The sequence below is a fragment of the Giraffa tippelskirchi genome, chromosome X (genome assembly GCF_054371585.1).
Source record: "Giraffa tippelskirchi isolate mGirTip1 chromosome X, T2T-mGirTip1v1.2.pri, whole genome shotgun sequence".
Lineage (NCBI taxonomy): Eukaryota > Metazoa > Chordata > Mammalia > Artiodactyla > Giraffidae > Giraffa > Giraffa tippelskirchi.
The window spans coordinates 88,516,953-88,539,718 of record NC_137289.1 but is presented as its reverse complement, the minus strand read 5'-3'; the positions used below and the strand labels follow the sequence as shown (position 1 = coordinate 88,539,718).

Here is a 22,766-nt window from a genome sequence, read left to right as displayed (position 1 = left end):
TCACTTGGCCGACAAAGATCCATATAGTCAAGGCTATGGTTCTTTCCATAGTCATGTATGGATGTGAGAGTTGGACCATAAAGAAGGCTGAGCACCAAAGAATTCATGCTTTTGAATTGTGATGCTGGAGAAGACTCTTGAGAGTCCCTTGGACTACAAGGAGCTAAAACTAGTCAATCCTGAAGGAAATCAACCCTTAACAGTCATTGGAAAGACTGATGCTGAAGCTGAAGTTCCAGTTCTTTGGCCACCTGATGTGCAGAGCTGACTTATTAGAAAAGACCCTGATGCTGGGAAAGATTGAAGGCAAAAGGAGAAGAGGGTGGCAGAGGATGAGATGGTTAGACAGCATCACCAAGCGACTCAATGGACTTCAATTCGAACAAACTCTGGGAGATAGTGAAGGACAGGGAAGCCTGGCGTGCTGCAGTTCACGGGGTTGCAAGGAGTCAGACACCGACTTAGCGACTGAACAACAACAAATTCCCAGTGGAGATGAATCATATCTTAGCATTTTTAAATAAATTCTTGTCCACTGCCGATTAATGTTCTACATTACATTTAATAAATAGCATAAAAGCAGAAAGAGGTTATTATTTGATGCTCTAGGATTTTTATAGCGAACACACTTTTATTTGTTAGTGTGAAGAAAGAATATAAAGAATAAAAATAGATTATTCCCAAACCTCAAAACTTCTGGAAGCTTGTTTCCAAATAATGCTGTGGAAATAGCCTACTAATTCTGGTGTCAGTCGTTTTCCTGTTTGGTGACCTGAAAAAAAAAAAAACAAGCTCTAAAAACAAGAATCAAGATCTATTACATTAAATAAAGAGCAATAACTGTATTCAGAACCTATAATCTTTACGTAATGGCTACAAACACAACCACATTCAGACAGGTTTTCATCATCAATTTTAGATTTACTAGCAAAATTGATGATATAATACAATCAGAGTTTGCTAGAATCACTGTACTTTGCCCATCAGATTTGTAATAGTTTTCCAGCCCAGTTTCTTTTTAATGTATTTTCTATGTTCCAAATTTGATCATCATCTGGTGCCTTAATGTTATTATCAGTGAACAGACAGCAAAGCTAGAAATCATTAACAAGAAGTGTTTATACTATTATATACTAACAAGATCGGTTCAAGTTCACAAGAAAGGCCAATTATACCTTAAAGCCTTTGTAAAATACTTTAAGAACATGTTTACACATAAACTCTATTACTTTAAATTGTAACTCATGTCTGATTGTTTCTGGTCTAGACATTTACAGGGTTCAAATACATTAGCACACACTACAGCAAAGTTTAATCTGTAGTAGAATTCTCTACCCCTTACAATTCCACCCCTTTGGCACAATCAATTTCCACAAAAGTCTTGATTAGAAAACAGAGTCTCTGACCCCTCAACCCAGTCAGCAAAGTTTGTTCCATGACTTAGTAAAAAATAGTCACATGAAAGTAAAAACCCCTGTAAAGTACGTACTTAAAATATTATAATACTTTGAAAGTATAATTGTATAATTAGATACCGTAATACAACTTTGGCTAACTCTAATCATGGAAAATTAGTTATTCTAGATAATAAAGTTTTCTAGTTACCTGGCAGTTTACTTTCATCAAGCATAAAATATTTTTAAGAAGTCTAAATCACTTAAAGTTCTTAATTTTTCTAAAAGTCATGTTTTAAGAATTATGTTTTTCTAAACATACTTTCTAGTTTCTGAAGCACAATTTAACTAGTTTTAGACTATTCAAGGTCAACAGTAACAGCCATTGTATTTTATTATACTGTTAGTATACCATAATAATGACTTTAGTAATTATTATATAGTACATATTATTATACTTTTAAAAGTATTTAAAATGGTTTTACACAATTTATAAGGTTTTTCCCTCCCTTGTGATCAGGATATCTGTATATTTTCTTGTAGGTCCTTTCTCCCTTTATAATATGCTACCATTAAAATGCTGAGGGTTGGAAAATCACATAACCAAGCTTATCAACACTGGGTCTAAAAATAACTGGATTCTTAGGGAGGATATGGAAGAAGGGTGTCATCAGTAAAATACAATTCATAGAATCTAGAGTTCAAAAGACTCAGAAATTATCTAGTCAAAAGATTTCCTTTAAAAATCAATGCCTTTGTTTTTATAAAACATGATTCATACTTATAAAATTCAAGCAATCTGGTAAACAACAAAAAAGCAACAAATCACCAAAACTTCCACCACTCAGAATAAATTCCAGTGTTAACATTAGTGACTATCATTCCAAAATATCTCTATATGTATAGAGTTGAAAGAACAGATTAGGGTAAGAATTTTCTAAGAAAGAGTTCACACTATCTGTGTTCTTCAGAGTATAAGGTTCTACAGAGAGATGGGGGATTAATGGAATGCCAAGATTTGGGTATACATCTTTGCTTTAAATACAACTCTAGTCTGTTTTATTGGGGGCAGGGTTCACATAAGATTGCATCACAAAAGGATGCTAGTGCTGCTAAAAAGAAATAAAAAACTAGGAATGTAGTTCACAATCTTCATTAGATAGTTGGAAAAAAACAAGATCCAGAGATATTACTGACTTGCCTGAAGGTACACAAACTAATCTGAGATCAAACTGAAACATGAAATTAGGCTTCCAACCTCACAATTTTCCATTACAGATGATTTTTAAGCTGAGTCTATTTTTGTTGATATTTTGTTATTTTTGTTTAGTTTTCATCCTGGCTTACCACATAGGTGGAATCTGGTTAGGTGAATTGTTCTAGTTAAAGGATATTAGGGAGGAAAAATAGTAAGTGCGAAAAAGAAAAAAAATCTGTTGATATGAGGATTTTTCTACTGTTATGATATCCGTCTCAGAAGGACATGCATATTAACACTTTTCTAAAACATCTGCAAAAATCCTATTGACCTGTAATGATTCCTTCAATCTTCTCCTTTGCAGTCAATTCTTCCTTCCTTTGTAAAAACATTTCAATTTGGAGCAGTTGAGCTTTCTTATTATCTTCTGATTGAAAATGTTCACAGATAATCTTCAGGAAATCAAACCCAACAGATTCTCTGTTGAAGAAAACACAATTTTAAGTGGTGTGAATAAAATAACTTTTTTAAATTAACAACCCTAAAATTTGTTTGAGCATGACCAAAACAGGTAAGACACAGTCTGAGCTCAAGTAATACCATTAAATATCTCAACAAAACTATTTGTCAATAACAAATAATTCACCTCCTGTTTAATTTATCAAGCCATAAGCATTTTCTTCTTATAAACATATACAGTCAGATAATCATCTCTCTACTAATATCTAATTTATTCTTTTTCTCCAAAACCAATGCCAATTTATAAATACTGGAACATGAGATCCATGAAGTGAAGATACACGAACAGACATTAGAAATTTACTAGTCCCTTGTCATGAGAACTTTCATATAATCAATCCTGGAGAACATTCCATGTGCACTTGAGAAGAAGATGGGTTCTGCTGCTGTTGAATGGAATGTTCTATAAATGTCTATTAGGCCTACTGATCTACTGTATGGCTGAAGTCCAATATTTCCTTGTTGATTTCTGTGTGGATGATCTACTGCTACAAGTGGGGTACTGAAGTCCCCAATTCTTATTTTGCATAGTGTCTTTCACTTTCATCTCTTTCTTCTATTTCCTATATTAGAAATCTCTGATAGCAAGATTCCTTATTTGTATAGTTTATGGCTTTAATGTGAAAATGTTGAAAAATGATAGGTCTTGAAGATAATGTGGGGCTGGTAAATCAGTTATCAATATGGTTGAATAAAAGCAAAAGCAGCAAGAGTGTGTACACTAACTCAAAATGATGCAATGTCAATAACAAATACATAGGCAAGAATAATTTTATCTTTATAAATCATCCACTCATAAGCCCCTCTTTGGTAATACCAAAATAACTGTTACTGTATTTATTTCATAATTATGAACTACTTTTCCCCATTAGGCAGTGATCTTCTTGAGACTAGAGACTGCATATTATTTAATTTCTATATCTTTAGTGTCCAGCTATAAAATAACTGGTACACTGTAGGAACTCAGATGTGAAAGAATTAATTGCCACTAGTATCAACCTGTGATCCCATGGACTGTAGCCTGCCAGGCTCCTTTGTCCATGAAATTCTCGAGGCAAGAATACTGGAGTGGCTTGCCATCTCCAGGGTTTCCTTCTCCTCCAATCCTCTGTAGGGGATTGCAAAGAGTTTGACACAACTGAGAGACTCACACTTAAACTTAATGTCAACCTAGTTCAGGTTCTTAACACTTCATATTTGCTCTGAAGTGATAAGCTAATACATAGGGCAATAAGAGGCTATTATGAGGGATTATTGAATCATAAATGTCTCAACAGATTTCCTATCTCTAGTCTCACTTTCTCAAATTCTTACATATTATTGCCATTAGCATGTCACTACCTTATTTGAAAACCTTGAATGGGTCCCCATTTGCCTATATCATAAAGTCCTTTAGCTTGATGTTCAAGGATTTTCACAAATGACTCTAATTTACCTGACTTTATCTCATTACACCCTTTATATAAAACTGATGCTGCACCCTCTCTGAACAACTAATCATCATATTCTGAATACGTCCTTATTTCTCCTTTCCATCTTCCTAAATTCTCTCCAACCTTCAAAGCCCAGCTCAAGTCTCACTTTCAAAGAAACGTTTTAGATGTTCCCAGTACACAATAGTCTAGGCCTCTTCTGAATTCCTATACTAATTTGTCAACTATTCTCCTTTTCCCTGTGCTGTCTTGTATTGTTATCTTTACAAATATCCTCTTTACAGTAAGATTTGTAAGTTTCCTGAAAGAAGCCCCTATGTGTTCCATATGTTGTCCTTTACATAGACGATGCTAAATTGGACTAAATTATAGCACCTTGTGCTCACAACATTTTTGATCACTTTAATCTTCCTATCAGTAATTACTACTTACTTACCTATGAAAATCTTACCCATTTCTAAGTCGCTATCCCCTCCATTAAGCATTCCGTGATCAATGGACCCCACAGTGAGCTTTTATTCCTTCCTCTAAAGTCATATAGGATTCATATAAATCAACTATACTATGCATTTCTCAAAGTTTACATTTTATTGTCAGCTGACTGATCAAGCATACACATGCTTAGCTTATTGTAGTGGACGGTAAATTCAATAGAGGAATGTCTACTTCTTATATTTCTTTTCATCTCCAACCAGACCCCTGACAACATGTTGCACTAGACACAATTTTTGTTGATAAAATGAACTGCAATGCAACCAACGTGCTAAGGAAAATCAAACTCTTGTCTCCAAAAAACAATCAACCTTAAAAAATCCTTTCTATTCCTTTTTCCATCTCAAACATTCTAAAACCAATCCCTACCTCGGTGGGGGCGGGGGGGAATGACAAACGATCTATCCAAACAAAATATACTGAAGATTCAAGAAATGAGTATATATTCTGTGCCACCTTCACTTCCTACAGACTGGAACTATGATTTCTAATGAAATCATTAAGAATTTTTATTAAAACAAAAATTCTAATTCATGCCTTACAAAGTAGGTTATAAGAATGTCTCACCTGAAACAAGAGAGAAGAAGAAAGATCTCTGGTAACAGTCTTAACAACAGTACTCTGCTTTGATGGTAGCTATTACATGGGAAAAACCATGTAGGCATGATTAAATAAAATCCCAGAGGTCAGTTGATGACTCCTTTTACCTCCTAGTGTCTAATGATAATCTTTTAGACCTATCCCAGGAAAGAATTAGTATTGAGAGTGTGAGGGCCTTAATATTACAAATCTGCCTCTTTTTCTATGTTTTTAGGAAATTATCTCACTCATTTCAGCTAGCATGCCATTTCTGCAACCCACTCAAGTACTTATTATTATATTATCAAAGGAATGAATTTCATCTAAACATATCATTTTTAAATTTTGCTGTATTCCTAAGTATGATTTTATTATATCTTAGAGCCAAATATTTTTTGGAGGTAAGTCTTTTTTTTTTTTTTTTACCATGCCACACAACTCATTAGGATACTAAGATTAGATATGATCTTTTTTCTTTAAAATTTTCATTATAGTTATGGTCCATTTGTAGATCTTAGTTCCTCAACCAGGGATTGAACCCAGGCCCTCAGCAGTGAAAGCATGGAGTCCTAACCACTGGATTGCCTGGGAATTCCCTGGAGGTAAGTCATTTTTATTTTTATAATGTAAACCTATGGAAAAATAGTATTTACTATATCAAATTTTCTATCAATAGAACTCTTCAGGAACTCTTTTAGTGTGAAGAAATGAGAGAGCTCGTAAACAGTTTATTGTAATATTCAACAGTGAGTTAAAAAACTATTATGTTAATGAAAAAATCAGGCCTTATTTAAGAAGAAGGCGGGGAATAAAGCTAAAGGAAAGAAAAAAACTAAAAACAGATTGTTAGGATAATAAGTTAAATATGATTTTTCCTTTAAAATTTTCATTATACTCATGGTAAATTTCAGAGTAAAAATATTGATAAAAATTCTGAAAAGAAGAAATTAAAAAGCAATGTGAGAAGATAGTAATAGTAACTAATAAAAGAGTTTTATAAAAGAGTTTAGGACCCCTAGATCAAATGAATTTGTATTATAAGAGACTAAGACATTTGTAGATGAGACTCATAAAAGTCTTTAAGAAATTATGGAAAACTGGAGGGGTGATGATAACTAGAGACAGGAAAAATTCTGATTTTTTTTTTTCACAAAGTTGGCAATAAACTCCCAAATCTGGCCAAAGTGTGGTTCACACATCTACAATATCAGCATCATCTGGAAGCTTGTTAGAAATGCAAATCTCAGTCCCCATCCCAGACCTACTAATAAAGAAGACTCTTGAGAGTCCCTTGGACTGCAAGGAGATCCAACCAGTCAATCCTAAAAGTAATCAACCCTGAATGTTCATTGGAAGGACTGATGCTGAAGCTGAAACTCCAATACTTTGGCCACCTGATGCAAAGAGCCTGTTCATTGGAAAAGACCCTGATGCTGAGAAAGATTGAGGGCAAGAGGAGAAGGGGGTGACAGAGGATGAGATGGTTGGATGGTATCACCAATTCAATGGACATGAGTTTGAGAAAACTCTGGGAGATAATGAAGGACAGGAAAACCTGGCATGCTGCATGCAGTTCATGGGGTCACAAAGAGTCAGACATGACTTAGCAACTGAACAACAATATTCCATGATATAAGTATACTACATTTTGCTTTTCTTTTCATTCGTTCATAGGCATTTTGGTTATTTACACATCTGATTATTAAAAATAATGCTGCTAACGAACATTCATATACCTGTGTTTGTATGGATATGTTTCCTGTTTAACTCAGGATTAGAACTGCTAGGTCATATGGTAACTCTCTATTTAACTTATTCAGGAACTGACAGACTGTTTCTAAAGTAGCTGCACAATTTTACATTCCCACCAGCAGTGTATGAGGAATACAATTTTTCACATCCTTGTCAATTTCTGTTATTATCTATCTTTTTGATTACAGCCATCCTAGTGGTATGAAACCGTTTCTCACTGTGGTTTTGATTTGCATTTTCCTTTCTCATTGCAGTTTTGATTTGCATTTTCCTGATGGCTAATGATGTTCAGCATCTTTTCAAGTGCTTATTTCCCAGTAATTGTGATGAATACCAAAGCTTGTAAACCACTAAAGAGGTCTACAAGTACTTTAAGGTCCCTTCTGACATTAATAATTCCATGATGATAGAGCCAGAGGGGTATATCATCTGCAGAACTACACTTGCACATGCCTTCCAGTTCCACATAACACTGGCCTGCAAGTTAACCTAGTCAACTCTGGTTTTACAAAACCCTATCTTAAAATGAAACTTTTTTTTCATTTTTAAAAATTTTAATATAAATTTTAAAATTGACTACTTATTGTTTAAATCATTAAGCAAGCAGTTCCATCTCCTAATGTGATTAGCACAATGCCAAATATTGTGCTTTGTGAATATGGGTATAGATAGATACAGATATAAACAGATATAATTCAACATATGTTAATGGAAACCTTAGAAAAATGTTAGTCTTTAAAGAAAAGAAAATCAATTCTTCTATACCTTTTTTGATCCAACAGGAATTTAGTAATGTTCAGACAGAAGTTCATAGACATGCCCAAATGCAGAATTTCCATAACAGCTAACAAAAAGAAAAAATGAAATAATCATATCAGTTTCATTTTTGAGTAAGCTTAGCTATTTTCAATAATTTTCCTTTGTTCAAAATCTACTTTCTAAATGCTTGCCATATATCATGTCTTGCCTAACAATTTATCAAAGCCTTTTTATATGCCAGTAATCTCCAATGCTACAGAGAATGCAGTGAAACAGGCAAAGTAACCTTTTGAAAAGCAATTTGAGTACTATATGCTAAAAACCCAGTGATTAAGAGCTTGGGATCTGAAGTCAGTCATATTCATATTTGAAACCACTTGCCACTTTTATGGCTATAGTCAATTTACTTAGTTTTTCTGGACTTTAGTTTTGCCATCTGTAAAGTGGGGAACAAATCACCAATCTCTCAGGGTTGTTGAGAGACTTACATGAGATAATACATTTAAATTACATAGCAAAAGAGCTAGCACTTAGTAAGCATTCAATAAATGATAGCTACTATTATGATTCTCTTTATTTCAGAAATTGTACTTCTGAAAAGTCATCTGAAATAAATGTGGGGAAATGTAACAAAGATATTGTTAATAAAAGCAACACAGATTATAATGACAATAAAAATGATGTATACTGTGTCCATTATAGATAGTGACAAATTACTATGCAATGATTAAAACTGTTAAATATAAAATAAAACTGTGTTTATCATTCAAAAAATGAATATGCACCAATATGAATTATAAGATTAGTAAAAAAACTGGAAAAAAAAGGCTGTCTATAAATTCTGAAAAAGAGCAAATTAAGATAGAAAAATACTGAAAATAAATCATCAAATTTCTAAAAGCGATTGTGTTTAAATTATTTATTCAACAAATAGCTAATAAGTGCATTCTTTGTGCCAGGGAGCTGTGCTGGGAAACCAGCAGTAGACAAAACACACAAAAATCTCTGCTGCCATGGAGCTGATATTCCAGTGCATGGTGGACAATAAGTATTTTTAGTCTATTCCAAAAACTTCTTCACTGGGTATGTACTAGTTTTTCATAATAAAAAAATTACATATTTTAAAAATGTCTACTTCTCTACTACAAAAAATACCAGTGAAGTTCCAATGACAATAGTTAGGTTGATGATTCTTAAAGTACTTTCATTAGCAAAGAAATGAACATATTTTAAAAATGCAAGTTTCATATATACCAATACTTTTAATATAACAAAGTGAAAGATAATTGTATTGTTTTAAACTATAGAAAACTTAAATTCATGGAAGTTTCCTAGTTTATAATCTGATGTTGCAACTTCATTACTCTATCATGAGTATCTAGATCGAGTTAAGTAAAAACAATCTAGAAATAAAAAATAATTTCATTTTAAATTGTTTCTTTTCTACATTTTGATTAAAAAAAATTTAATAGGAATTAACTTCAAACTAGGTAACTCCAATAATCTCTCTGATCTTCCCACGCTATGTTAGTTTGAATAGGACTATTCCTTTAATTGGTTAGTTTGTTTATTCCCATACTGCAAAAAAAGAATGAAGTTGTCTTTCTGGCTCCGAACAGATTTCAGCCTGTGCATATCTGAGCTGATACTATTACCTAGAGATGCAGAATCCTCTATATATTTCAGATCCTGAGATCTGATGATTGGCTAATATTCTAGAAATCACAGAAAGTTTCAGTAGTACTAAATTGGCACCAAATTTACAGCAACTTCCAAATCTGATTACAGTCCTACATATTATAAATTGCTATTTACTGGATAATCAGTTATTATATGTTAATATAATTTTATATAGCAAAAGTAATACAGCTTTATGATTATATTTTATATGGTAAAAAAAGCATGTATACATTAAAAAATTTAAATTATTTTTATGACTAAACATAATTGAAATACTGTTAAGAGGTCAGTGTGCATAGAGAGATACTTTGCCTCACTTAATTCCTCTATACAGTATAGTAGTAATAACAGTTAATAGTAGTAACCATAATAACTAAATGATAAATAATATTTATTGCACACTAATGATGTACCAAGCATGGAACTAAATGCTTTACATACTTTTTTCATAGAATTCTCAAAACACAACGAGATAGACATTAATATTATATATTTTTTAAAGATGAAGAAACTGAAGCACAGAAAAGTTAAGTGACTTGCCAAATGACTCAGAGCTGCATATCAGTTTATGCTGAGATATGCACATTCTAGTTCCTTGAGAATTCCGAAAAACAAATAGCAATGTTTATACAAGTAATTGGGCTTCCTTGATAGCTCAGTTGGTAAAGAATCCACCCACAATGCAGGAGACCTCGGTTTGATTCCTGGGTCAGGAAGATCTGCTGGAGAAGGGATAGGCTACCCACTCCAGTATTCTTGGGATTCCCTTGTAGCTCAGTTGGTAAAGAATCTGCCTGCAATGCGGGAAACCTGGGATCAATTCCTGGGTTGGGAATATCCCCTGGAGAAGGGAAAGGCTACCCACTCCAGTATTCTGGCCTAGAGAATCGTATAGTCCATGGGGTTGCAAAGAGTCGGACACAACTGAGTGACTTTCACATTCACTTCACAGACAAGTAATTATAAAAGGCACAGCATTGCAAAGGCTTTTTCTATCAATAGGTATCTTTTTTCATGATGGGCAAGTTGGGCAGCTGAATTTTCTGCTAGACTAAAGGAAAACTGATAGCTTTTATTTAGCTTTTTTTTTTTAACTACTTGCTAAATTTGCTGTACTCTCTTCCTTCTCCTTTGCTTCCTAACAATCTTATGTACTCAATTTCCTTCTCAGTCACCATCAAATTATACTGATGCTAGTATAATACAAAATATCTTACAGTCAACAAATTAGTATTAATATTTCAAAACTCTGTGCTTTTCACACAGAGATGTTACTTACCTTGAAAAAGTTCTTCATTAGTTATTTTACCTGACAAGAGGATTTTCACCTTTAAGAAAAGCCCAGCAGGTTGTAATTCTTCCTATTTTAAACAAAGAAATCACAATGATATTAACTGTAGAATGTAAAAGACAATTTTCAAGTAATTCCCTATTTCACTAAGCCACACCAAGATGACTCATGATCAAAGGAAATCAAAATTATAAAAGATCAAATCATAATATCCAGTCTATCCATGAGGCTATTTTCTGATATTTTATTCAATCTAAATGGAATAGTACGTGGAAAAGAACATGTAAACACTTCTATTGAGTGGCAAGCATTTAATGGCAAGGTCAATATTTAAACTGTGAGAATATAAGACCATATTCTTATCTTGGTAAGCAAAACCCTAAATATCAATTAGATCTGCTTTCTTTTGAGATCTTAATAACAACTAAAGTCCTTTGCAAATAATGGTTGAATGAAATAAACATACAGTCTTTCCTATAGGATATGCCTATCACATTTACTATTAATAACAATATACTCAGAATGGTTTTTCCAAGTCCTTGCTATTTGGACCTGGTTCTACTTCTGCCTGACAGTGTACATTTTTAAACAGCTGTTTACAATTAAAAGTGCAGTCTAGGCTCACAGAACAGAATTTTTCTTTCTACAACATTAATTAACCTCTACGTGGACACTGTATTCATTAGCTTCATGCTCTGTAAATTCATATGTGAGATGCCTGAGGAATGGAAAGTTAGGGAAAGCAACCACAGGTATTATAACCACTTGCAAATAATGATGATATCAATATAAGAATAAACTAAGAATGCATTATAATTTCTTACATTACCATCTTTCCTAATGGGCATATTCAAATATATCTTGAGCTCAAAACATGTTTTATATACTAGCAATGAACAATCCAAAAATGAAGGTAAGAAAATAATTCCATTAATAATAGCAACAAAAAGAATAAAATGCATAGGAATGAATTTTAAAAATAAGGGGAAGACTTCTACACTAAAACTTATAAAATACTACTGAAAGAAATTAAAGAAGACCTAAATAAATAAAAACACATCTCATATTCATGGATTTGAAAACTTATAATTGTTTAGATAGCAGTAATCTCCCAATTGATCTACAGATTCAATGCAGGAAAATTCCCAGCTGGCATCTTTGTAGAAATTGATAGGCTGATTCCCAAATTCATATGAAAGTGCAAGGAATGTCAAAACAATCTGGAAACAGAACAAAGCAGGATGACTCATGCTTGCAGTTCCAAAGAGGTATACCACTTTACACTGACATCAGTTGTGGATAAGAATTTCCAGTGTTCCATATCCTTGTTAACACTTGGAATTATTGGACTTCTAAGTTTTTGCCCATCTAGTGGGTATTTTACCCACTTTAAGGTGTTCCTCTTATCCTCCTAGCACCTTACTGTGAGGCTTTCATAACGTTCAGCTTCTATAAAACTAAGTACTCCTTTTCCTACACACTCTCTTTCGGGAATCTTACACATTTTCCAGACTTCAAATATAGTTCTTAAGGCATAAAAAAAAAAAAAAAATCTGCTGCAAGACCTTTCTTTGGGTAAGAGCTATGCTGTGCTGTGCTGTGCTTGCTCAGCAATGTCTGAGTCTTTGCGACCCCACGGACTGTAGCCCGCCAGGCTCCTCTGTCCACGGGGATTCTCTAGCCAAGAATACTAGAGTGGGTTGCCATGCCCTCTTCCAGGGGATCTTCCCAACCTGGGGTTTGAACCCAGGTCGTCCACATTGCAAGCTGATTCTATACCATGTGAGCCACCAGGGAATCCCAGGAATACTGGAGTGGGTAGCCTATCTGTTCTCCAGGGGAACTTCCGCACCCAGGAATTGAACTGGGGTTCTCCTGCATTGCAGGTGGATTCTTTACCAGCTGAGCTACTGGGGAAGCCCCACAAATGCATAACCTGAGTCTAATCATTAAAAAAAATCAGATAAATCTCAAATGAAGAATTTTCATTTAAAACAAGGTGGGGAGCTACTGTATTCTAAAATATCAATGACACAAAAGTGAAAATAAAGGCTACAGAAATGTTTCAGATTACAGGAGACTTAAGAGACATGTCACATAAATGATCCTAGACTCATCATATATTAGAGAGAAAAACATGTTATAAAGCTCAATACTGAGTGCATATAATATATATTATTACAGATATATTAATATATTACCCTCAATAATATGAATGCATGAATTATATTTTCTCAATAATATAGAGTTATATATTCAGGTATGACCATTCAGGTACAATGTAAATCAAATCCCTTACGATTATACAGTGGAAGTGACAAATAGATTCAAGGGATTAGATTTTATAGAGTGCCTGAAGAACTATGGACACAGGTTCATGACATTTTACAGGAAGCAGTGATCAAGATCATCCCCCCAAAAAATGCAATGCAAAAAGGCAAAATGGTTGTCTTAGGAGGCCTTACAAATAGCTGAGAAAACAAGACAAGCAAAAGGTAAAAGAGAAAAGGAAAGATATACCCATCTGAATGTAGAGTTCCAAAGAATAGCAAGGAGAGATAAGAAAGCCTTCCTCAGAGATCAATGCAAAGAAATAGAGGAAAATAATAGAATGGGAAAGACTAGAGATCTCTTCAAGAAAATTAGAGATACCAAGGGAACATTTCATGCAAAGATGGTACAATAAAGGACAGAAACGGTATGGACCTAACAGAAGCAGAAGATATTAAGAAGAGGTGGCAAGTATATACAGAACTATACGAAAAAGATCTTAATGATCCAGATAACCAAGATGGTGTGATCACTCAACTAGAGCCAGACATCCTGGAGTGTGAGGTCAGCTGGGCCTTAGGAAGCATCACTACGAACAAAGCTAGTGGAGGTAATGGAATTCCAGCTGAGCTACTTCAAATCCTAAAAGATGATGCTGTAAACTGCGGCACCCAATATGCCAGCAAATTTGGAAAACTCAGCAGTGGCCACAGGACTGGAAAAGGTCAGTTTTCATTCTAAACCCAAAGAAAGGCAATGCCAAAGAATGTTCATACTACGGCACAATTGCACTCACCTCACACGCTAGCAAAGTAATGCTCAAAATTCTCCAAGCCAGGCTTCAACAGTACATGAACCCAGAACTTCCAGATGTTCAAGTGGGTTTTAGAAAAGGCAGAGGAACCAGAGATCAAATTGCCAACATCCGTTGGATCATCGAAAAAGCAAGAGAATTCCAGAAAAACATCTACTTCTGCTCTGTTGACTATACCAAAGCCTTTGTGTGGATCACAACAAACTGTGGAAATTCTTAAAGAAATGGAAATACCAAAACACCTTATTTACCTCATGGAAAATCTGTATGCAGCTCAAGAAGAAACAGTTAGAACCAGACATGGAACAACAGACTGGTTCCAAATTGGGAAAGGAGTACATCAAGGCTGTATATTATCACCCTGTTTATTTAACTCATATGCAGAGTACATCATGAGAAAGGCCAGGATGGATGAAGCACAAGCTGGAATCAAGATTGTGGGAGACATATCAGTAACCTCAGCTATGCAGATGACACCACCCTTACAGCAGAAAGCAAAGAGGAACTAAAGAGCCTCTTGATGAAAGCGAAAGAAAAGAGTGAAAAAGTTGGCTTAAAACTCAACATTCAAGAAACGAAGATCGTGGCATCCTGTCTCATCACTTCATGGCAACAGATGGGGAAATAATGGAAACAGTGACAGACTTCATTTTCTTGGGCTCCAAAATCACTGCAGATGGTTATTGCAGCCATGAAATTTTAAAAGATGCATGATCCTTGGAAGAAAAGTTATGACAAACCTAGACAGCATATTAAAATCAGAGACATTACTTTGCCAACAAAGGTCCGTCTAGTCAAAGCGATGGTTTTTCCACTAGTCATGTATGGATATGAGAGTTGGACCATAAAGAAAGCTGATCACCAAAGAATTGATGCTTTTGAACTGTGGTGTTGGAGAAGACTCTTGAGAGTCCCTTGGACTGCAAGGAGATCCAACGAGTCCATCCTAAAGGAAATCAGTCCTGAATATTCACTGGAAGGATTGATGCTGAAGATGAAACTCCAATACATTGGCCACCTGATGTGAAGAACTGACTCATTTAAAAAGATCCTGATGCTGGGAAAGATTGAAGGCAGGAGAAGGGGATGACAAAAGATGAATAAGATGGTTGGATGGCATCACCAACTCAATGGACATGAGTTTGAACAAGTTCCGGGAGTTGGTGATTAACAGGGAAGCCTAGTGTGCTGCAGTCCATGGGGTCGCAAAGAGTCGGACTCAACTGAGTGACTGAACTGAACTGAATAATATAGAGAAATAAAATGCACAAAATGTTAATCACAGGTGATGCTGGGTAAAGTATACAGTCAAGTATTCTTCGCACTATTATTCTTTCAATCTTTCTCTAGCTTTGAAATTGTTTAGAAATAAAACTTTTTTACATGTATACTGCCACTGAAATCCTAACACATCCAGTTTATGTCCATGATCAACAATTAGGCTATTAAATGTGATGTCAGGACTAAGGTAGATGAACAATTATTGTTATAAAAACTGCAACTTCTACATCTAGTAAACAAAAACACATGCTGAGAAGAAGCCATGTAGCTAGTACACAACTGTCTCAATTGTCTTGGATTCTGTTTTTTATTTAGACTTGCATCTCAGCAAATGCCAAACAAAACAGGATGCAACTTTTGAAAATTGTTCATGTATATTAATATTGTTAAATTAAAAAATTTAATGTAAAAGAAGCTTTTCAGCATTAAATAACCCCATCCATATGACATAAGTTTCAAGAAAATATAGTTCAAATAAATGGTCTCTCAATTTGATATCCTGATTAAACTATTCCTTTCATGCATCCCATCTTGTTGGAAAAAAAACCTTTAAAAATGTATTAGTATATTTAATTGCCTTACAGAATAAGACACATTGATCCTAATTGAATCTCTTTTTAAACAGTCATCAGTCTATCAGTGTTCCTTGTTCAGGAGTATAAAGTATGTACATGTGTATGTATGTGTATATATGTGTTTGTGTGTGTATGTTTGTATGTACGAGTATGAGCTAATGTGAAACACTGATGTTTTTTAAACTAAATCCCATTATCTGTCTATTTTATCATCATGTCTTTTTTATCCTAAAATCTACTCACAGTAGACAACTTTCTGTTTTGTACAAAAGAAATTTTTTTCAAAAATATCTGTTGTCATAGAAGTATATTTTATTCTTCCTTTCTGCACTGCAGAAGAAACTGTCACAATATGTTATTTGAAAAAAAAAAAAGGAATACTGGAGCAAATGTCTAAACTGGATTTCAAAATGTGAATCAACACTTTCAAAATTGCATTAAGCTAATATTCAAAGTAAAAACCTCTTATACCTTGTTTGCTAGGTTTATAGTGTTGAGAGCCTTATCATAATATTCGCTGCTGTCCCAATTCAAATAAGCATTGGCTAGTAACTGCAGAGCTTTAGCCTATAATTGAAAATAGAAAAAACACACACACACAGTTGAGGGTTAAATTGCAATACAACAGCTGACTATGACTTACACAGTGACAGGCATTTCTCAAACCTCAGTCATAATTATGAAATACCATTTCCTTAAGCAATGACATAGTCTTAGGATATGTCTCATCATTATGTTACCCACACCAAACACTGTCTGAGAATTTTATAGTAATAGCTTATTTAAATTTAATATAATTCTGTTATTATAATTATTATCTTAACAGTTTTCTAGTGCTAAAGTACTTTATCATTCCCACTTTAAGAATAAGGAAATTAAAGCCCAGCAATATTTAATGTAATCATCTTACCACCTACTGTTTTGGTAGCATTATATTAGGCATCCATCAAAAGAAGTAAATAGAAAGACATAATTCTTCTCTCAAAGTCTTTATAGCCTAGTTGAGAGATTAACCAACTGAACCACTATTTCAGTAGGAACAGATACTCTTTCCTATAGAGAAGATTTGTCCCAACTCAACCAAGTTTTAAAATTAATCAAGTATTTCTTAATTAAGTCAGTTTCTCCAGCCAGGTCTACATTGATAAGGAGAGTAACTCTAGTCAGCACAGACTTGTTTAACTACAGATTCACATTTTGAAAGGAGGCCTATTTCCATGAATATTCTACCTTTAAGTACAGTGAGGAAAGTAGGACCAGGCAAAGGTGGTCTTCTAACTTAAAAATAAAATGTTAAGTACATTATGGCTCTGTGAATCTTTGAGAAAGGACATTTAGGGTGTCACATCTTTGAGTTTTTTAATTCAAAAACTAAGATGGATATACCGTACTTAATATCATTATTATTATCGTGGAACAACTCGCAACTTATAAACTCCTCCAGAGAACTTTGATGGAGTAATTATGGCATCTCTGAAAAAGACTACAGTTATTCTGTAATAGTAAAAGTGTCAAATAATCAGAAAGATAACACAAAATGGATGAACCTCAAAACTATTATGTTAGGCAAAAGAAGCCAGAAATAAAACAGTACATACTGTATGATTTCATTTATACAAAGTTCAAGAAAAGCCAAAAATAATCTACAGCAATAAAAATCAGAACACTGGTTTTATCAGGAGGGTAGGAATAGCTGTTAATTGGAAAGGGGCCAAGGTAACTTTTGAGGGTGATGGAAATTTCTATATCTTGATCTGGATCTGTGTGGTAGTTACAAGACTATATAGATAAACTGAAATTCATCATGCTGTATACTCTTAAAATTTGTACAATTTATCATATATATATATGTATATATATATATTATACCCCAATAAAGTATTGCTAGCATGAAAGAAAAACTATTTCATAATCTTACTTCTCCATACCTCACAATATGAATATTAGGTATCAATCACACTTAAATCCTATCTTCCATCTTCATTTCCTCTTTCAGATGTCTTCTCAACTAGATCCTTTGCCTCGAGTTCCCTTTTCCCTCCCTTTTAACTATATGAACTCCATCTGCTTTTCAGGTCTAACTCCTACCAGAAGGTTTCCTTTTTTTATTCTTTTGTTTTTTGGTTATGCTGGATCTTCAGTGCTGCACGGGCTTTTCTTTGATTGCGGCAAGGAGGGGCTACTTTCTAGTTGTGGTGTGCAGGCTTCTCATTGTGGTGGCTTCTCTTGCTGCAGAGCACAAGCTTTAGGGTGCAAGGGCTTCAGTAGTTGTGGCTCGAGGGCTCAGTAGTTGTGGTTCCCGGGCTCTAGAGCACAGGCTCAATAGTTGTGGTGCACAGGCTTAGTTGCTCCATAGCACGTGGGATCTTCCTAGACTAGGGATAGAACCCATTTCTCCTTCACTGGCAGGTAGATTCTTTACCACTGAGCCACCAGAGAAGTCATCAGAAGACTTCTTCAAATATTCTAGTCAACACTAATATTCCCCTATTCTGTATACCCTTCTGCATACTTCAGCTTAGTACCACACAGTCTGTCACTTATTTTTCTCAAATTGTTTCACTTGTACTCTTTTTTTTAAATCTTCTTTTGACATTTTAATTGAAGTAAAAAATCCATACAGAAAAAGTTCAAAAATCTCAATGGTACAACTCAGAATTTTCTCAAAGTGAACAAAAATATATTAACAACACAGAAATCAAGAAACAGAACATTAGCCTCATCTCATACCTCTTTTCAGACACTATTCAAAACAAGGGTAACCAATTATCTGACTTTTAACACCATGTATTAGGTCTGCCTGCTTTGGGCATTCATATTTATGTAAATATACAGTATATACTATCTTGTATTTTGCTTTGTTCAACATTATATGTGAGGACATCCACATAGTTAAAATTATTGTAATCTATTCTCATTGCTATATAAAATTCTAATATATGACACTATCATAATATATTCTTATTATTTTTAATTGTGGTAAAATACACATAACATAAAATTGATCATTTTAACCATTTTTAAGTGCATGGTTCAGTAATATTAAGTATATTCACACTGTTGTGCAACCATCACCATCATACATCTCCAAAACTTTTTTAATCTCACAAAATTGAAACTCTATACTCATTAAACAATAGTTTACCATGTTCTCTTCCCTCCAAACCTCTGCAACTACCATTCTATTTTCTGTCTCTATGAATTTGACAAACCAAGATACCTCATTGAAATGGAATCATACAGTATGTCTTTTTGTGAATGGCTTACTTCACTTAGCATAATGTCCTCAAGGTTCATCTATGTTGTAGCATGTGTCAGAATTTCTTTCCTTTTCATGGATGAATAATATTCCATTGTAGTCACTTGTATTAGTTTCATCTTTTAAACATAAGCTTTTTAAGGGTAGAGGCAATGTCTTATACTTTTCTTTTATTCCCCATCTACCACAATGCTAGATGTATATAAGTATTCAGTTACATTTTGATTGATATATTGTAATAATGGTAAGAAGCAGAGGTGGATATTCAAAAAAATTCCATTCTGCTATAGCATGTATTAAATTAGCTTTATATCAGATTTATTACATAATCACATTTTATTTGATTAAATAGTAAAACTTCCATACCAGGCACATACTATCTGAGTGGTTACAGGAAAACTAAAATTTTTGAGCATGTAAATAAAAGCTATAACATATATAGCCAAACATTGTCCTAAGCACTTTACATGCTTATACAACTCATGAGTATAAGAATCTACCTGGATGGTAGATTCTACAAGTATATCAACTTTATAAAAACTAACACACTGAGATATTAAGTGATGTGCCCAATGAACACTCACAGAGGGATAGATTATTATAAATTTATTAAAATAACAAACTATATTTCTTCAACCTACTTCTGCAATATTTAACATGATCCTTACCAGCATTTCTGGCTCAACAGAATTTCTATCCATCTTCCCAATATCGTAGCTTTGGCTGTAATTTAAAAAAGAAAAAAGCACACATATATACACATTTATTTCAAATTATACTTTTTTTTCAAGATTACATATTACTAAGAAGACATGTGATAAATATACTTAATTGCAACTTTTCTACTTTGCACTACAACAGATTATTAGCCAATTAATACATAAAAATCAAGTGTATAAAGCAATATTTTCTAACTTTAGAAAACCACAATTTCCTCAGGATGTATATTCAATAAATCAATACCATAATTACAGTACTGCTCTTTTCCATTTGGCTATATATACTATATAAAACTGTTTTACATGTGTGTACAAGCCCTTACTTTATGAGCACATTTTAAAGTGTAAGAAATATATTTTTATAATAAAACAAATATCAGAGTTTTCATGAAAAAAATGCTACAGCAATATTTATTATGCTTCACAACACCCTTGTGATGCACAATATTAGTTCTATTTTGCAGCTGAATGAACCAGTTTAGCAGTTAAGTGATTTCTAATATTTCCTAGATTAATATTGAAAATGAGAGCAAGGGGTTGGGGAGAAAAGAAATTTGACTTTCAGTTCTCTGCTTTAATTACCATACTATATTATCTATGGGACATTCTGATAACCACAAATAATGTATGAATATGAGCCTCAGGTTTTCAAAACACCTAAAAGCAAAACAAAGATCACTCACCATAAAATTGGTATTCCAAGGAAGGAAGCCAATAAAATTTTGGTGAACTGTACTAAATTGAAGCCATTGCTTTGAAGAATTTCTTTTAAAAAACTCTGAAAGACCCAGAGCTACTAAACTGAGTTTTCAGCTTGCTAACGAGGGTATAAAGCTGGCCTATACTGTAACAGCCTCATTGAAAGCCCTGTCTCATAGAGGTCTCCATTGGTACATTAAAGCTTCTACTTCCAGTATTTTATTTTTAAATTAGTTTATTTATCTATTTTTTAACTTTACGATATTGTATTTGTTTTGCCATACATTGACATGAATCCACCATGGGTGTACACGTTTTCCTCTTCCAGAACCCCCCTCCCACCTCCTTCCCCACCCCATCCCCCTGGGTCATCCCGTGCCAGTATTTTAAATACTCAATGAAAACAGAACTTCTGCAACCGTGGTATTAAGGAGTTCTTGGACCCTCTCTCCCCAGGGAAACACCCATCTGCCTGGAAAAATCATTAAAACAACCATTTAAGGTCTCTGGAAAGTGTCCTAAGGGCATACAGCAATTGAAAAACATTTATTAAACAAAAACCAACAGAATTTCAGTAAACAGTGAGAGTCTCTGGCATTTGAGCCATGACCTGCTCCTATCCACACCACCTCCATGTGATGGAAGCTACTCCAGATGAGTGCTGTCAAGAAAGGAATTTGGCAGTGGGGTGGGGAGATGAGTGACAGAAATCAAGAGGCACAAGCTTCCAGTTTTAAAATAAATAAGTCATGGAGACATAATGTACAGTATAGGGAATACAGGCAGTGAAACTTGTGGTGATCATTTTGTAAGGTACAAAAATATCAAATCACTATGTTGTACACCTGAAACTGATATAATGTTGAAAGTCAATTATACTCCAATTTAAAACAAAAAATAAGTGGGAATTCCCTCTTCCTTGAAGTCCTAGACTCAGGCTGCCAACCTCTCTTATCTTCCCCAGATCTGTGATGCAGAAGTGCTATCATGGGCAGGCACAATGAGAGGACTGCGTCTTCCCTTCCCCAACTCAGTTCTCACTCTTAGGCTAAGGGCTCTACCCCAGGTGTTAACAGCTGATCACCTTTAACCAGGCTGGCTCTTTGGGCAGAGGCTCCAGGACAGGAGGGCATACTAAGAAGATTAGGGGCTACCATCACCACAACATCTACTGCAGGAGGAGCTGCCACACTCCTGCCACCAACTGCAGCACTGTGGCACAGTTTCTGCCCAAGGGAAGATGTAGGCAATAAAGAGGAAGAGTTCAGCATTTCTGCCTAAGGGATATGACTTGAAAACCAAGCAAGGAGAGACTCTTGACTAAGGGTATAGTCAAAAACAATGGAGATCTTAGCCGTGCTTGATTAAGGAGGAGGTTATGCAAGTGGTGGGGAAAGGGGTATGTGGGAAATCTCTGTACCTTCCTCTCAATGTTGCTGTAAACTGAAAACTGTTCTAAAAAAATTCTGTCTTAAAAAAATGAAATCACATTCATTTCTGGGGGATGGGGAGTGGCGGGTAGTGTTGGAGATTGTGCACGTGCCCAAGACTACTCACTCAGGCATGACCAGAGAGAGAACATACTGGCTACTAACCCCTGGATGAATACAGGGCAAAATAATGAATTCACTGAACTGTGAAGACAGTCTTTAAGCCAAACACATAATCAAAAGGAAAGGGTGAAAATCAAACTGGCTAAGTAGGCTTAAAACAACCTTTGACCAACATGGGGCTTATGTTTCCAGATGCAGGGGTGAACACCTGAGAGCCATGAAAAGACAAAAACAGGAGAAAAAACTCTCAGCAGGGACATTAGAGGTCATATACTGTAAGAAAAACAGACCTCACAGAATTAGTCCAGTCAGGTGAACAAGCAAATAGATGACCAAACAAACCATAAAAGAAAAGTAACTTCCAAAAAAGAGGAGGATAGGTATCCAAACTTGCCACAATATATTATCCAAAATGTCTGGTTTTCAACACAATATTATATGACATACAATAAAACAGTGACTCACACAGAGGAAAAGGAGAAAGCAATAGAAACTGCC

At 34.5% G+C, this 22,766-nt stretch overlaps 1 protein-coding gene across 20 annotated transcripts in view; it reads right to left on the bottom strand.

The window, feature by feature from the left end:
* The window catches only part of TEX11 (testis expressed 11), a 196,489-nt gene that overhangs the window by 98,292 nt on the left and 75,431 nt on the right, over nt 1-22,766 (bottom strand). For all 20 annotated transcript variants that reach the window (XR_014075955.1, XR_014075957.1, XR_014075951.1 and 17 more), the window contains 6 exons: nt 19,966-20,020; nt 16,510-16,605; nt 11,086-11,167; nt 8,133-8,211; nt 2,924-3,072; nt 687-772 (listed from right to left, as the gene is read on the bottom strand). Coding sequence is in view for 10 of the 20 variants with exons in the window: in XM_081566316.1 (XP_081422442.1) it covers nt 687-772; nt 2,924-3,072; nt 8,133-8,211; nt 11,086-11,167; nt 16,510-16,605; nt 19,966-20,020 (547 nt within the window). In the remaining 10 variants the exon portion in view is untranslated. The remainder of the gene's footprint in view (nt 1-686; nt 773-2,923; nt 3,073-8,132; nt 8,212-11,085; nt 11,168-16,509; nt 16,606-19,965; nt 20,021-22,766) is intronic.